The sequence below is a fragment of the Triplophysa dalaica genome, chromosome 6 (assembly GCF_015846415.1).
Source record: "Triplophysa dalaica isolate WHDGS20190420 chromosome 6, ASM1584641v1, whole genome shotgun sequence".
Taxonomy (NCBI): Eukaryota; Metazoa; Chordata; class Actinopteri; order Cypriniformes; family Nemacheilidae; genus Triplophysa; species Triplophysa dalaica.
The window spans coordinates 24832880-24848675 of record NC_079547.1 but is presented as its reverse complement, the minus strand read 5'-3'; the positions used below and the strand labels follow the sequence as shown (position 1 = coordinate 24848675).

Sequence of the window (15796 nt, the reverse complement as noted above, 5' to 3'; positions counted from 1 at the left end):
ATCGATGAGATATCTTTAATATCTCTTATCTAGTTTCTTTCCCTAGACATCAATGACATTAAAACGAGTGGGCTCACTTAGACTCAACTCTCAGATATTTCTCCTGAGAAAAAGAGCCAGAAATCTCACAAATGTGTCTGTCATTAGAGTTTGAGAAAGATGTCAACAATCTGTCAAACTGAGCTCAGATTTGTCAAGTCTGAAGATCTCAATATCAACTCAATTTTTGTTAGAAATCTCAATAAGAAATTCAGATTTTTCTCAGAGCTTATGATCTGAGCTCTGCATTTTATATACATATAATAGTTGTACCAACTTATTGTATGCAATTGTCACATCTGTGTCCGTTTTGAACTTTTGAGAAAAACACAAGACCAATTACTCAAACATAAGCGCTCCCTGGAGTTTCTGAGCAATGACAGAACAACATCTGATGAATAAAACTGCCCTACGGGCACCCAAACACGCACACATTTGAACACAACAAAATCACTCCCTATTTGTTGCTAATTAAATTTATGCTCTTATTAAATCTTTATAATCCATAATGTCTTTCATTCCAGCATTCCTAAATGCTTCCTACCTCCCTCAGAACCACTGAGACGATATCGAATCGCTTTTCCAACATGCGCTCTGATTGATAAAGACAGACGTCAGTTCCTCTGCCATATTTTCTTTATGGTATATGTGATTACCATGTGCAACCCACACACTTCTCCAATCTGACACGCAGAGAGGGATAGAGAGTAAAAAAGAGAGAGACTGAGAGTAAAAGAGAGAGAGAGTAAAAGAGAGAGAGAGAGAGAGAGAAACAGTGAGCGAGAGAGAGAGACTGAGAGAGAGAGAGAGAGAGAGAGAGAGAGAGTAAAAGAGAGATAGAGAAAGTAAAAGAGAGAGAGAGAGAGTAAAAGAGAGAGAGAGAGAGAGAGAGAGAGAGAGAGAGAGAGAGAGACTGAGAGAGAGAGAGAGTAAAAGAGAGATAGAGAGAGTAAAAGAGAGAGAGAGAGAGTAAAAGAGAGAGAGTAAAAGAGAGAGAGAGAGAGAAACAGTGAGCGAGAGAGAGAGACTGAGAGAGAGAGAGAGAGAGAGAGAGAGAGTAAAAGAGAGATAGAGAAAGTAAAAGAGAGAGAGAGAGAGTAAAAGAGAGAGAGAGAGAGAGAGAGAGAGAGAGAGAGAGACTGAGAGAGAGTAAAAGAGAGATAGAGAGAGTAAAAGAGAGAGAGAGAGAGTAAAAGAGAGAGAGTAAAAGAGAGAGAGAGAGAGAGAGAGAGGTGTCTTTGTGTCAAAGATTAGGAGCTGAAACGGAGATCTCACTGTTTGCTTTAGGTTCGTACATTATCTCAACTGCAACAACACAATACATTCCACATCAGTGTACACACACACATACACACACACAAACACACAAACTTAAGGGGTCACACTGACATCAATTGTTGTCTTTCATCAAAAACGAGAAAGCACAAATAAGTCAATTATTGACATATCACGTGTTTCTTTCTGAGCAAGCGACCCCACTTACGTTAAACAAATATTACAACAACACACTTTAAACACGCTAATTAATGTCGCCGGGTCTGTTTTTATGAAAATAAATTAAATCTATTACACAAAAATTTTGTTAAAACCTTCAACCCTAATAGAGTTCTTTATTAAAAAGTGAAAAAAATAACCACACGCTGTTGAACTAAAGAAACGTTCTATGCTAACTACACAAACACATGACTGGGTCAGAGGTCAACTGAACACGTCTAGCTGTCAGTTTCACTGCTGCGGTGCTTCACACTTACTGTACGGGTCGAAGGCTTTCTGATCACGTTTACTGTAAACCATCCAGACGCTTCAAACTTCACTTTCGTGCTGTGCGACACTTGTATTCACACATTTGGAGAGCGAATCGCTGCTGCCCGCACACCTGAAGATGACTATGTTGCGTGTCACTAAATGAAATGCATTACAACATTAAAACAACATTCGAGAACAAACCGTGACAAGCTGTGTCGTCTGAGCTCAGATGATGCTCTTCAGGTGTCTGGATAGTTCTGGGCCGGCTCACATGAATGTGCATTTCTTGCGTGTGTTTGCGAACAGACGTCTCGGGGGCCGCGGGGTTGTTTTAAAGCCAGCGAGTTCGAACACTGTTTGCTCAGGACGAGCCAAAGGAACCTCAGACAACTGCTTGTGTTTGCGCAAGCTCTCTCTCTCCATCTCTCTCAATACAGCTGCTACATTCCTTTCGCTTCGCTGTACTCCTGCTCTATTTATTTATCTCATGTCCTCTCGTGGAACACGTATGGAAATGGCAAACTTGTTCTTTCGCCTCTTAGAGTCGCCATTGAAAAATCTTACCGGACCGATTGAGGTTCGTGTTTCATTTGCAGATCTGAGAATTCAACTTTGAACATAAATGTACTTGACACTTCACAATGATACAATTTTGTACGTTCATCATCATTCTTTCATGACAATGACTTTCATTTTGGGAATATACAACGTGGACGTGCGGAGATCAAGATTAAGTAGACAGATATTAAACACGATATCTCATAGGAACAAAACTGTTTGTCACAGTTTAGATTATTGTGTAAGGCCTAAGGCGGATTCTCTGCGTTCTCGTCGACGGCTCGCACTAAACTCACAGTCTCAGGTGAATTGGCCTTTGCATCGCCCTGTCAAACCGGAGGATAATCAGGGCCGAAACAATATCACACGCTTCCAGGCCTTGTCAAAGTTTCCTGCGTTTACAGCTCATAAAACTTCCGTCAAATGTGTTTCTGCTGCACTGCTCTCTCTCTCTCTCTCCCTCTCTCTCACGCTGTCTCTCTCTACCTCTCTCTCTCTCTCTCTCTTTCTCTCTACCTCTCTCTCTCTCTCTCTCTCTCTCTCTCTATCTCACGCTGTCTCTCTCTACCTCTCCCTCTCTCTCTCTCTCTTTCTCTCTACCTCTCTCTCTCTCTCTCTTTCTCTCTCTATCTCTCTCCCTACCTCTTTCTCTATCTCTCTCTCTCTCACTCACTCTCTCTATCTCTTTCTCTTTCTCTCTCGTGCGCTGTCTCTCTCTCTCTCTCTCCCTCTCTCATGATATCTCTCTCATTCTCTGATGTTTTATTTCCTGAGCGGAGAGTTTGATGAGAGTCTATTTCACACTGTCAAGCTACTTTATGTTATGATAAGAGACCACTGCATGGTCCCAAAATAGCTGTTCGCACAAACCCATCTCACGCTGACCCTTAAAGTCCACATGAAAAAAACACATGACGTAATTGACTTGATTCATACGGTCTTATTTTAGAAAAAAACATGTCTGCTTTTGTAATCTTTCATCAAAACGAACTGACGTTCTGTGGACGGTTTCTCTATGGATTATGTTTTCAGACAAATAGTTACGTTACTATGGTACTCATTTACTTACACAATAAGATACGATATAAACGCCGTCGCCAGGCGTGATGCAAAGTGTAGTGAAGGCCTCCTTAAACCCGACAGAAGACATTTCGTGATCATAACCAGCGTTGGCTGTAATTAGTAATTTCAAAAGAAATGTATAATATAATTCTATATGGGATAAAAGCGTCTGCTAAATGCTAAAATTTGTCCCTTTAAAAAGAAAAGTAAGGGATTACTTTTATTTTTCTGTAATTTAATTACAGTTACTTCTGATGTAATCAAACTAAATACTGTGTGTAATATATGTGTGTACAATAGTGGAAAAGTCTTACTTTAAAATCCATGCTTAAATGTTATTTTCTCAAATTTATAGTTAATAAGAATACGTCATATAGTTATTTATTATTTATTTGAACGAATTAAAAAAAGCTGTTTCATGTCTATCCTTGAATCACTTAACTAATCAAGGTTGATTTAGGATATAGAAAGTAATAAGTAATAAATAATTATTTTGAACATTAATCTAATTACAGTATTGAATATGTTATTAGTAACTAGTAATTCATTACGTTTCAGAGTAACTTGCCGAACACTGATCATACGATCCAGTGACCCAGACGAAGTGCTCTCATGTCAAAGAGACTCAGATGTTTTCACTAAAACGTTGTGGGTCTCTGAAAGCCGCAGATAAACCAGGTGACAGCTCCACAATGAAGTAAAGACCTCTAGAAAAAACCAGCCTGTGCTTTCATTGTATTTATGTAACACTTCCTTCAAAAAACCCCTCAGAAGGACTGCACATCACCTCTGAACAAACTACTGCAAGTCCTGCATGAGAAACGAGTAAAAATAGACTTATTATGTGATCGAGTCAACATGAAATCACACCTGACCTGTGTATTGCACATTCTGCAAAAACACGCCAACAACACTCTTCTTTTCCGGCCAACATGCGAAGTATTTTACTTTACAAGCACCAATTGATTCCCAGTGAATGGATTCATGTCGTTTATTAATGTATCTGGGTGGTGTTGCAACACAATATACAACAGAAGGGCCACTAACAACATCATCACGTTAAACGTCTCTTTTGGAGATATGATCTCTGATCAAATAACATTTGCGGACATAAAACAAGAACTGAAACGAAATCCGTCTGATCTGCTCATTAACTCGTCTGTCAACAAAATCGGTCCGACTTCACTCAGGAAATCGACTGCATACATCTGACCGATATAAACATGGACGAATCAGTAAAACACCCCCCAAAAAAGAATATCACAATGAAATCCACACGCGTCACATTTCAAACGTGATGTTGTCGTGCAGCACTGCTTCAAGAGCAAAACTGGAAACCGCACACACGTGGGTGACGATGAAACTGCGCGAACTCTGCGATGCCATCCTGTTGGGTTTTGCTGCCGCAAACATGTTTCCTATTTCAAACTTACACAAGAAGCCATTTTATGCTGGATATTAAACAATCAGACACTTTTAATAGCTCTGGGGTTTAACAGCACAGTTGTATTTACATTCAACTCTTTGTTTACGGAAGATGTTCTTTTCAAACTCACAGATCTGACTTCATCTTCCCATACAGCCATGTTTACAATAAACAGGAAATGAAATAAAAACAATTAAAGTCTACATATTCTTTTTGTGTCGAATATCTATGTAACATGCATTATGTTTTATGTTGTATTAAAAATATTGGCACTGTTATCTATTTTTTTATTTGGGCATCTAAAAATGTCAAAATACATATAAACTTCATTAAACAGGTGCCGACTTGACTTCCCAACATTGTGCGCTACGTCAAGTGCACTTGAATGATAAACTCCTGTCTCTCATACTGACGGTCCGAACATGCTAGTGACTCATTTTCAGGTTTCCAGACCATAATGACGATTGCCTGACAAATTTGCACCCCACCGTTGACTGACGTGACAAATCACCTTAACGTTAATATGCCCCATACATGCCGAAATGCGTCGCTATTGCCGTGAGCATGTGTTCGGGGCTGCGAGCCCACCACATCCTGAAGGGGGGGGTCATGGTGGCGGGTGGACCAGAGCATCATGGCATACCGCTGCGTCTGTAAGGTGCTGACGGGTAGGAAACGCAGGCCCCACATCAAGAACTGACAGGTTCTGATCAAAGTGCCCTAAAGCCCCGTCGGGGGTCTGAATTAATGTCTTTGTCATTTTTAAGCTCGGTCTGATTTTCGAGGGATCACTTTCAGGTCATGTTTTTGAAATTTGCAGGCTAATTCAGCTCTAATGCTGACAAAACGTTAGATTTGTTATGTTTGAGTGATGCGTGTGCACAACATTTTCCTTTCATCATTTGCCAATAAAAAATCTAAGGTTTTATTTTGGTAGTAAAGAACACCCTCATGTCCGTCAAAACCGTACGACTCTTTTCTTCTGAAAAACACAACAGAAGATATTATGAGAAATGTCTTAGCGGTTTTGCGCTCGTACAATGGAAGTCGATAGGGTTCGGTGTTGTTTGTTTATCAATGTTCTTCAAAATATCTTCTTTTGTGACATACAGGTTTGGAATGACATGAGGGTCCTTTTTCCTTTCTGGGTGAACTTTCCCTTTAAGAAAGAAAAAAGGGTTCATTTGATGTTAACTTTAAAAGTCTCTAAAGCACCAAACCACATTCTCAAGACACACTTCTCAACACAAGTTCAGAATTATGAACGCATATTTCAAGATTAATCTCATACAGCAGGTAACAAAGTCTGCTTATATCAGAGTTTTTTTTTTTTGTTAATTACAATCATTTTCATGCCAGACATAGTTGACTATAATATATAAACAGCAATATATCTTAAAGCTCCTATCAGAGAATGTCGGAGGAAAATATACAGCATGAGCATCTTCATTATTTACCGGCTACACGACTGAATCAAATGCATTCGGAGCATTCAACCTCCATCTCTATCTCTCTCTCTCTCTCTCTCTCTCTCTCTCTCTGCCAAGGCCAATTAGCGTGCTGCTGCGCCCGTCCCCCCCTCTGCAGCCACTGACAGCATTTCACAGAACTGCAGCTACATTCACTGCATTGCTGCCTGAGAATATGATTGCGCTGCAGAATTTTTCTCATCTCACGGTGAGAATAAAACACTGGATAAGGGCAAAACAGTCACCCAATATTTTCATACGTTTCGGTGCGTGAAAAAATATTTTACGGTCATTATTAGCATTCGGGGAAATATTGAAATTTCACAGCGGGCGACCGATATTTTTCAAAGGCCAATCTGGAGAGCAAGGTGGCTGATCCACGTGATATAAACAAACTACAATACGTATAATTTTGGTCACGCATTATAAAATTGCTGTAATGCATACTTTATTTAAAGTATTTAACGTTAATAAGCTACACACTTCATACTCGTCAAGACTCTTGTGTCGCACACAAGTTTTGTGATTTACTTCTTTGGTTCTGACTCATTTGAGTCCAGCGCTGAATGCATCGAAAAGGTCTCGCTCACCACAGAGTGTGCAAAGACATTTCAAACCGCATGTCAGCGATACAGGTTCCCAGGTAAAAGAGCTTTTCATAACACCTATGTGATTTACTCTCACCACATCAGAGTTCTGTTCATTGAAAAAGCATTGCCAATAATTGTTTTTTTTTATTTGAATATCTTGGCCTGACACGAGTGTTGTACAAATTAAGAGAGACGACTAACGTTGCCGTGTCCTGCTTTTCTAATCCAATGAAAGACGATTAATTATTTAACAAAAAGTGTAAATCTCTCCGCTATATTCCTTTGAAAGAACATAAAGCAAACCCCATGATCCTGTTCTTCATTAGGATCTGACGAATGTCCCAAAGAGAATCTTGATCTTCAATAAAGGCATGAACGTCTTACCTTTCGTACCAATTATATAAAACATGTGCTTTCATTTCGTCACACTTGACCTTATTTTATGTGCGTTTTAATCTTCAAAATCCTAAAATGTTATCTTCGACCTTTGTACCCCACTGTACATTCTGATCTATACAAACACCTGTTCATGTTGACTTACCTGTACGTGCTTCACTGTCAAGCATTCAAATACACCTGATATATGAAAATAAATAATGAATGTAATTTCTCTCAAGGCATCCGCCTGACAGAACAGATCACAGCTCAGCTCGCGTCACACAACTCTTTCCGCATAATTAACCCGCCCGTGTAGACAACTCGTTTTCTGACAAATCTCTATTAGTCAAGGAAAAAGGAGGAAAGTCATGCAGAACACAGAAAGCGGTACCGTCATTACCATCTGCATTGGCTACATGCAAACTGAAAGATCTTTATTTCGCACCAATGGTAATTTGGTCGATGTTTTTCTGTGGGTGTAAATGTAAACTACGCTCTAAAAAAAAACGGTGCTTTATAGCACTAAAAGTGGTTCTTGGCTTGTTTCAATAGGGGAACCACTTTAAGTGCAATATATAGAACCATATCTTGGTTTTTCAGAGGTTCTTCAGCGGTTCTTTGGGATGACTGAGGTGCTCTATAGAATCGCAGAAGAATCCTATAGCACCGCTTCCGTATAAGGAACCTGATAAGCCCCTGTATGGTTCATCTGCGGTTCTTTGGGACCACTTGAATTAATTTATATAACCGCTGAAGAACCATACAGGGGCTTAACAGGTTCTTTATACAGAAGCTGTACGGTATGGTTCTTCAGCGGTTATACCTCTGACAAGAACCACTTATAGTTTTATAAAGTAGAGATCTGCGTGGGACAGTTTTTTGGTCCCGCTCCCGCCCGCAAAATTTTATTCTGCTCCTGCTGAAAATTTCTGCTTAGAAGGTTTTTCGTCCAGACCCGACGGATCCTGCTAAATTAAGATCACGTTTCCAGATCTCACATTTAAGATCTCACAATTACATTTCTCGATAACAAATATAAAATATATTAAACATATCAGTTATTTTTTTCCTCTTCTCAATATACAAAATCGTTTTACATTTTAACGTCAATACAGTAGTAAGAAGGTCACAGAGAAAAATAAATTAAATACATTAAATGCGCCGTCATTCACTCAAAATATGAATAAATGAAACCCGTTGGCTTATGGCTACCTCGTGCAAAATAACATCCATGCAGGAAATGTCCTGATGTCCATCTTCCCTCTAAAAACACGAACGTTCTCTCTAAGGTGCACTCGGCGACCTCCCCACTATGTCTGGGGGCTGACGCATGCAAATAAAACTTAAGACGGAGTAAGAACTGGTCCACGTGTGCAGCACATCCACAACACAGTCCTCAGATCAGTGGGCACCCTTCCAAAGTACAAGTTTCTCACTGCTACCGTCATTTAAACAAAAAAATGAATCCCATGCCGCAAGAATCCATATTGGGTCCCACGAGAATGCAAACCTCCACTATAAAGAACCATTTTATTTAGAGTGTGGAGATGTGAGATCTTGCTGGTTAATGTATGACATGAAGTAAAGATAATTTTTTATAATTGCACTCAATTAAATCTTGTATGCGGACTGTTGAATTAGAAGACACCTGCAGTTTTCTATCCAATCACATGCTCCAGAGACCACGTGTCGAGATATGCATTACATGACTGAAAATACTACACGTGTGCATATGAACACACACACACACAGAACCGCAGAAACTCTTCAAAAAGATGTCTATTTTATAAACACAGCGTGCACAAAAATAATAGGTGCAATTTTCTACTTGGAAAATCTCTAATTTCCACCGCATACACTGTGAATGCCCCACTGGTGCGTTTAGTTTAAAGTATTATTTAAGCTAAAGACAGTCGTACTCGTACATGTACCACTCTGCACCCATTTCCAGTAATTGCTAGGCCTCCAAGTTATTTTTAGACGGTTTAAGCAGTGATGTAGAAGCTCAAAGAGCAACCCAGAGAGAGACAGAGACTCTTTGAACAGACTAAATCATAACTCTCCAAATGAATCGAGCTTTTCTGCAGTCACACAACTTCTAATATATAACAGGCCTTTAATTACAGCGACTTGAATCTGATAAGTTATGTGTCTGCCGCTTAATGCCTCAAGCTTTGTTTCTTTTGATGTACAGCCGAAATTCAATGTTAATTTTATAGGATTTCATTTGGAATTCTTTTAAACGGAAACACGATTTCGCATCGAAGTGCAACTGCGAATCTTAGATCCAATCTGATGTCACGGGAAGTCGTAACTGTTTTACGAAACGGCTCATTCGTAGGAATTTTTACGATGTGAATCGTAGAAAATACATACGATGATTAGAAATAACCATCACTGCCGTGAAAACCGATTGAACACAGTTGTATGAAATTATACAAATTAGCCACCGTGCTAAAAAGTAACAAACTGCCTTGAGGTTGCGTTGCTTACAAACAAATAAATTATCTTAGCGCAAAATCATGAAAAGATCTAATACGGGTAAAAATGTATTAGTAATATATTGAATAACTTCGACAGGTTCCATCAGATTGCCAAATGCTACGATTCGTATCACATTGGATTATTTCTATATTGAAAACCGAACTCTCTCGACATGGAGTGCTATACATTTTCTTGATCTAGAAGTCAAAAGTGGTTTGCTATCACTCTAAAACTCATATGAGTCACGTCGAGCACGGCTAACTGTGCTCTGCCTGTTTTCATACAGTAACGCCGGAGAAGAGGGGGGAAGTGGTCCATCTTCTCTTAACCTATCCAACTTCAATTTTAAACGCAGTAAATGAGCCCGGGGCGACGCGCAAGCCGTAATGCGTTCGACAAATATTCTCTGGGTGAAACATGCATTTATGAAGAGATGCCCTTTAGAAGAGAAATGCACAGAGCGTATGCTTAACAAACAATACACCCACTCATGAAAACCAGAGATAGAGACTCAGTATGCTAAAAGTGCGAATGAGTCACCGCTCGAGAGAAAACTTCAGTGTGAGAGAAGAATGCTGCGGCCTAAATCCTGCACATTTATGCAATTAATACATTAACACTCGCACATGCTAAAGATTTGCTCAGACGTGTTGATGCTAGCGTAGCGGCGGGTGTGTTTGTATTGGCAGTATGGATCTGTCAGGTTTGTAGCAGGGCGACATGATGACATTGGTTAATGTATTATCGACTGTCTGCTTGTGACAGCTTATAGAAGTCACTTCCCTAATCTGATGCGATTCTAACTACTGAATTGCATAAGGCTGCTGAAACGCTCATGTGCTACTAACTAACTAACACATTTGTTGAGACAGAAAAAAGTATTTTTACAAGGTTCCACAAAAGGAAGGTACGTGCTGACAGAAAAATGACAAACACAGAAAATTGACAAACACTTTAGTGTGTCTGAAGGTCATACATTATCTCTTGGGTCTTCTTCTCAACCTTAAGTGTGCACTAATTATGTTATCGGTGGGGTTTGAAATAGCACACTATTATAAACAGTGCGAATTTTCTATATGCGTAAAAATCCAGCTTTCCCACTAAATTGCCCAAATGTGCAGATTCAGAATATAACCAGAGCCCAGTGACTGAACTACTGTCCCATAATGCAATGTGTTAACCGAGCTTCGCAGATGTGATATCCACTTTGATTGTTAACATCTTATCCTTTGGTTGCTTCTACAGCACATAGTTTATTTTGAGATATCAAATAATCTCTAGATTAAATCTGGAAGGCAATCACTGAATTAAACATGCTGTTTCACTGTAATGGGGCCGTGTGATAACAGTGTACCCATCACTGCATAATGCATTCAGTTTCCCAAACTCACTTTTTAGGAAAATTCATTTAGAACAAGTACTGCAAACACAGCCAATGTTTTGTTTGTTAATATTTTTTCTGAACTGGTATTTTAATGATCTGTACTTTATACTGACACCTATAGGTGTGGATTCAGCATCACATAAAAACTAAGCTCTGCCATTAAAAACAGCATTCAAACGATTGACCTGCTCATTTAATAAACCACCGATGTCCAGTCTATTCTTTTACTCACAACTGTCTTTATGTAATCCAGTGTAAAAGTTGTAATAATTTGGTTATGGTCCCCAACTCAATGTATAGAAAATAAAAGATAATAGTGGATAGCACAAACGCTAGGATGGTAAGGGATCAAACATGCATACGCATTTTTGATATACAGGAAATGATATTCACTTATCATGGATGGCCTTGTTTTACTGAACCATTTCCGGTTCACGAGCACCACTGTAAACCGCCGCGCGCATTTACACGAACTCTCAGACGTTACATATTAATGCGAGACCTCCATACGTAACCTTTGATTGGGGCCTCTCAAGAATGTTGGAGAATACATGCATTATTAAGGCTGGGGCACATAAAGAGGGCCATTGTGGCAGGAGAGCAGGCTTTCCCCCTAAAATTTTGTTTCATAATGTCCACTTGCAAAGGATCGTTTTTCAACGTATGGACTTGGCTTGGATTACTCTGCTCTCCATTTGCCGGCTGATCTTTTCCATATGCTCTGAGCCGCAAGCTTAACTCTGTGACAACCTTCTATAAACACACATCAGCAAATTATGAGTTACTCTCCGTCATGATAGCCCGACGTTAAAACTACATCACAGGCATGGCATATCTTTACTAAAATGTCTTCGCTTCTTTGGTTTTTCATCATGTGTATTTACGGAATACAGTTAGCCAATGTTTGCACTATTATATTGCCAATGATTCGATTGCCATTTTACATGATGGCTAGTGACTCTGCAACTTTTGTGAGATTATTACAGTATGAAAAATTACACTGTAGAGTTGACAAACGAAATTAATGTAAATGTTCTTACATATGAATGTAGATCAGTATGTGGTAAAACGTCAATGGTTATTAAATAAAGTAATACAGTACCTCAACACAAAATATCTTATAGCTACTATACTAGGTATGACCAAAAAAACCATTAATGCAATCAAACAAAGTAAACCATAAAAACAAAAATTTGCAAAATAATTGCACGACAAGTCAATAATTATTTTTAAATTTATTTTTATATTCTGAATATTTTTACAGTCCAATATAATGAAATTGCATAATAAAGCAACCAAGGCTCAGATTTGATTGGATTATTTTTAATTCACTGTATCGCACACAACCAAAGACGAGTGAACACAGAAAAATCGCGAGTCGGCGTACATTTTTAAATAAATGTCCATTACGCATCTACTATATCCAGGGAGATAAATCTAAATGCAAATCCTATTTTTACTCCGTACTACATCTCATGCATCATGACCAGTTACATCTTTGCGAACCATTGCAGCTTCATGGCAACTTTGCACAAACCACACATGCTTATCGTGAATGTTAATACTTATTGTTATAAGTAAATGCATTGCCCGCAGTCGTCCGGTCTACACCCCTAACAAAATGAGCTCTCTACTGGTTAAATTCCAGCCTTGTCCTACAAAAGCACTTGCTCGCACTAACCTATTTATTCCCTGCCAGAGAACATCATAGCGGAGTTTCGGTAATAAATAATTAACGCGCGTAAAAACTAATTAATTCACTTGTAACACGTGGAAATGCAATTACGTCACGTAAGGATGCCACCGTGTCAACAAAGCAATTACGCACCGAATGCACAACCAAACACAACGATAAAATACACCGGGTTGTGTTTCTCACATAGCCATGCGACAATTTTGTGCTCCTGCGCTTATGATTCGCGCACGGTGCGAGAGCGCGCTCCATCTTCCCTCGGGAAAAAAGCGAGCGGCGCGTCTTTAATAGACTTTTGTCCGCTCGACATGATGCTTCAAAGGCGCAATGTCACATTTAACCGAATTTCTGATACATAAGTGTGCCAATAGCTACGGAGCTGCAAGTGCACGATTCCCAAGACACCGAACTAAGTTTCTTGTTGTTTTACCATCAGCACCATGTGATGCCCTGTTCGGGGATGCACGAGCGAGCTTTCGCAGAATCCAAGAATATACACTGAAAAGTAAAACATCACGCGCATCCCGTGCATAACCGATGGTCTGCAACGCATTAAACTATACTGAAGTGAATGAAGCAGGTTGTCCGTCTGTGAAAAAGAAACTAAACTGAGAAGAAAAGCGCATTGTGTGGTAATTTACCTTGTTGCAGTGGTAATAGTCCAGAGAGGAGAGGCTGGTATCGGTAGGTAATGTACACGACCCCACGCTTGAAGGAGGTGCAGGGTAAAATCTCACATCCATCGCCCGCTCCGCTAGACTGAAGGCATGGAGAGCCGCTTGCGCTTGTGTTCGGTTCTCTCTCTCTCTCTCTCTCTCTCTCTCTCTCTCTCTCTCTCTCTCTCTACTCACTCACTCGCTCACTCACTCACTCTCTATTGTTAACCTAAACAAAAAGCAACAGAACGACTGAAAGAAAAAGGGGTTGAGCCTGTCTAAATGCGCTCCCCTCGGTTCTCCTCCAGAAAGAAACCCGTACAAGTGATGCTCGCGGGATATTTGGGGAATTATTAACTGTAAGAGCGCGCGTAGTAGCTCGAGCACGCTGTAAACACGTTAATTATCTAGCGAAAACAGCAAAGTATGCATTTTTGTGACACGTTTTATTAATTTAACATGTATGGAGTAGCCTTATGAATTGCCTTACGGGCACCTAAAAGGAAACAAATTAAGTCTGTTTTAAGAAGCAAGTTACCTCAGAATGTGGACCTGCCTTTATTATACAAAACATATTTACCTAAAATCCTACTTTTTATTTTTAAGTAGGCTATACAAGTAGCCTATAAGTACGTATACAAGCCAACAAAACACTTTCCGTGTAATCGTAAATGTGTTTTTGCTGTGATGTTTCTGCCGAAAGCTGTCAGATATGTTTATGTGGAAAGAATAAATAGCTACCCTTCAACTTTACTTGGAAAAACAAGTATAAAGTAAAAACTGCTTGTTCTGTGTAGTTGTTATAAAGATATCGCGGTGTCTGTGAAGAGAGGTGGCATTGCTTTGAATGGTGACAGAGTGTTTACCTGTTTTCTCAGCGAGTGCGCGCGCTCACTCATAAAGGTCCGGTTCATGCCAAATTTCAGGCGACCTCTGCCGATGGTGAGAGGAATGAGGGATGTGAGCTAAGACATCTGGTTCGCTGCACATACAGCGGATCCCAAATGAGATGTAAAGTTGTCTTAAATTTAATAACGCGCTCCATCTGTCCCCGGCAGTTTCAGTGACACAAGTGTGTCGTGATGAGCGGCGTTTACGCCACATTTACTTTAATGACGAGATGACAACCCGTGTTCTACAGTTACGTTATTCTAGGTGCTTTCCCATCCTCGGACTTTGAATGATCCGTTTCTATAGTAACGCATTTTATTGTATGCAGTTCACATTAATTTTGCACAAAGACATTTTTAAAACGACATATTACGAGTTCAATGGTTCACTAACGTACTCCTGGCGTTAGTGACTTTGTAGCGGTCAGGTGGTACATGACATGAGCGGGAATTTTTACAGGTTATACGTTGTTTACTAGGAAATTATGCTAGAGGTTTGCTCGTAATTAATTGTGCACTTCATACAACTGATACAAATGTAACCATCTACTTGTAAATACAACTGAAAAGACGCTTAAAGTCGGACATTCGAAGTTGCGACAGATCGATTAGTCGGCCTCACAGGAAGGACGCTTTAAAGCCAAGATGGCGGCGACCAATTTTTGGGTAAACACATTTTTATATACAATGTGTAAACTTGCAATATTAGGACCAATAAACAACATTAGGATCAGTTTTGTCTGTCAGCATCAACGAATGCCAACTTTGTCATTGTTAGTCATAGGAATGTTTTCCCAATGAGTGTAAATCCTTATGGAGTTCACACAGGTGTATTGTAGCTAAATGTTTGAAGGTTTATAACCATTCGAGACAAGTTTGATTCCAAGTGGAATTGGCTTTGTGACTATTAACCATGGTTTTATTAAAGTAAAAGATTTTTGGCAGATGGATTACCACTTGCGTAGCCATAGATTGTATCACAAACAACATGGATTAATTATGACTACTTTTTCACAACCATGGTTGATATTTGATTATAATGCTAACTAGTCAATTACATTGGATTTTATTTGATGTTATTTGTGTTAGCCTATGGTTTAATTTTCTCCATTTTGTGTAAAGCAGCTTTGAAACGATATGTATTGTGAAAAGGACTATACAAATACATGTAAACGGAACTAAAATCGTTTTTTGAAGGGTAGTGTCTGGCGTATTGAACATGGGATTGTGGGATAGACGATGATGCTTTGGGTTGTGAGCATTCTGCTGTCAAGGTGGATTGTGGGATTGACTGCAAATCTGTGGCATTGTGAGAAGCATCTAACAAAGGTCTAACAAAGAATATGAAGCAAATGCAGTTATTTAGGAATGATGAACGTATGACAGTAACTCAAAGGTATTGTTCGATTTTATTCAGTGAT

General features: G+C 39.4%; 1 protein-coding gene across 8 annotated transcripts in view; it reads right to left on the bottom strand.

The window, feature by feature from the left end:
* The window catches only part of tox2 (TOX high mobility group box family member 2), a 94044-nt gene extending 79476 nt beyond the window's left edge, over positions 1-14568 (bottom strand). For 2 of the 8 annotated variants that reach the window (XM_056751516.1, XM_056751519.1), the window contains exon 1: positions 13471-13903. In XM_056751516.1, coding sequence (XP_056607494.1) covers positions 13471-13572 — 102 coding nt within the window. In that variant the 5' untranslated portion in view covers positions 13573-13903. Of the gene's footprint in view, positions 1-13470; positions 13906-14351 lie in introns of those variants that run through there. The other 6 variants (XM_056751523.1, XM_056751525.1, XM_056751518.1 and 3 more) reach the window with 5 other exon arrangements.
* Positions 14569-15796: the final 1228 nt, after the last annotated feature.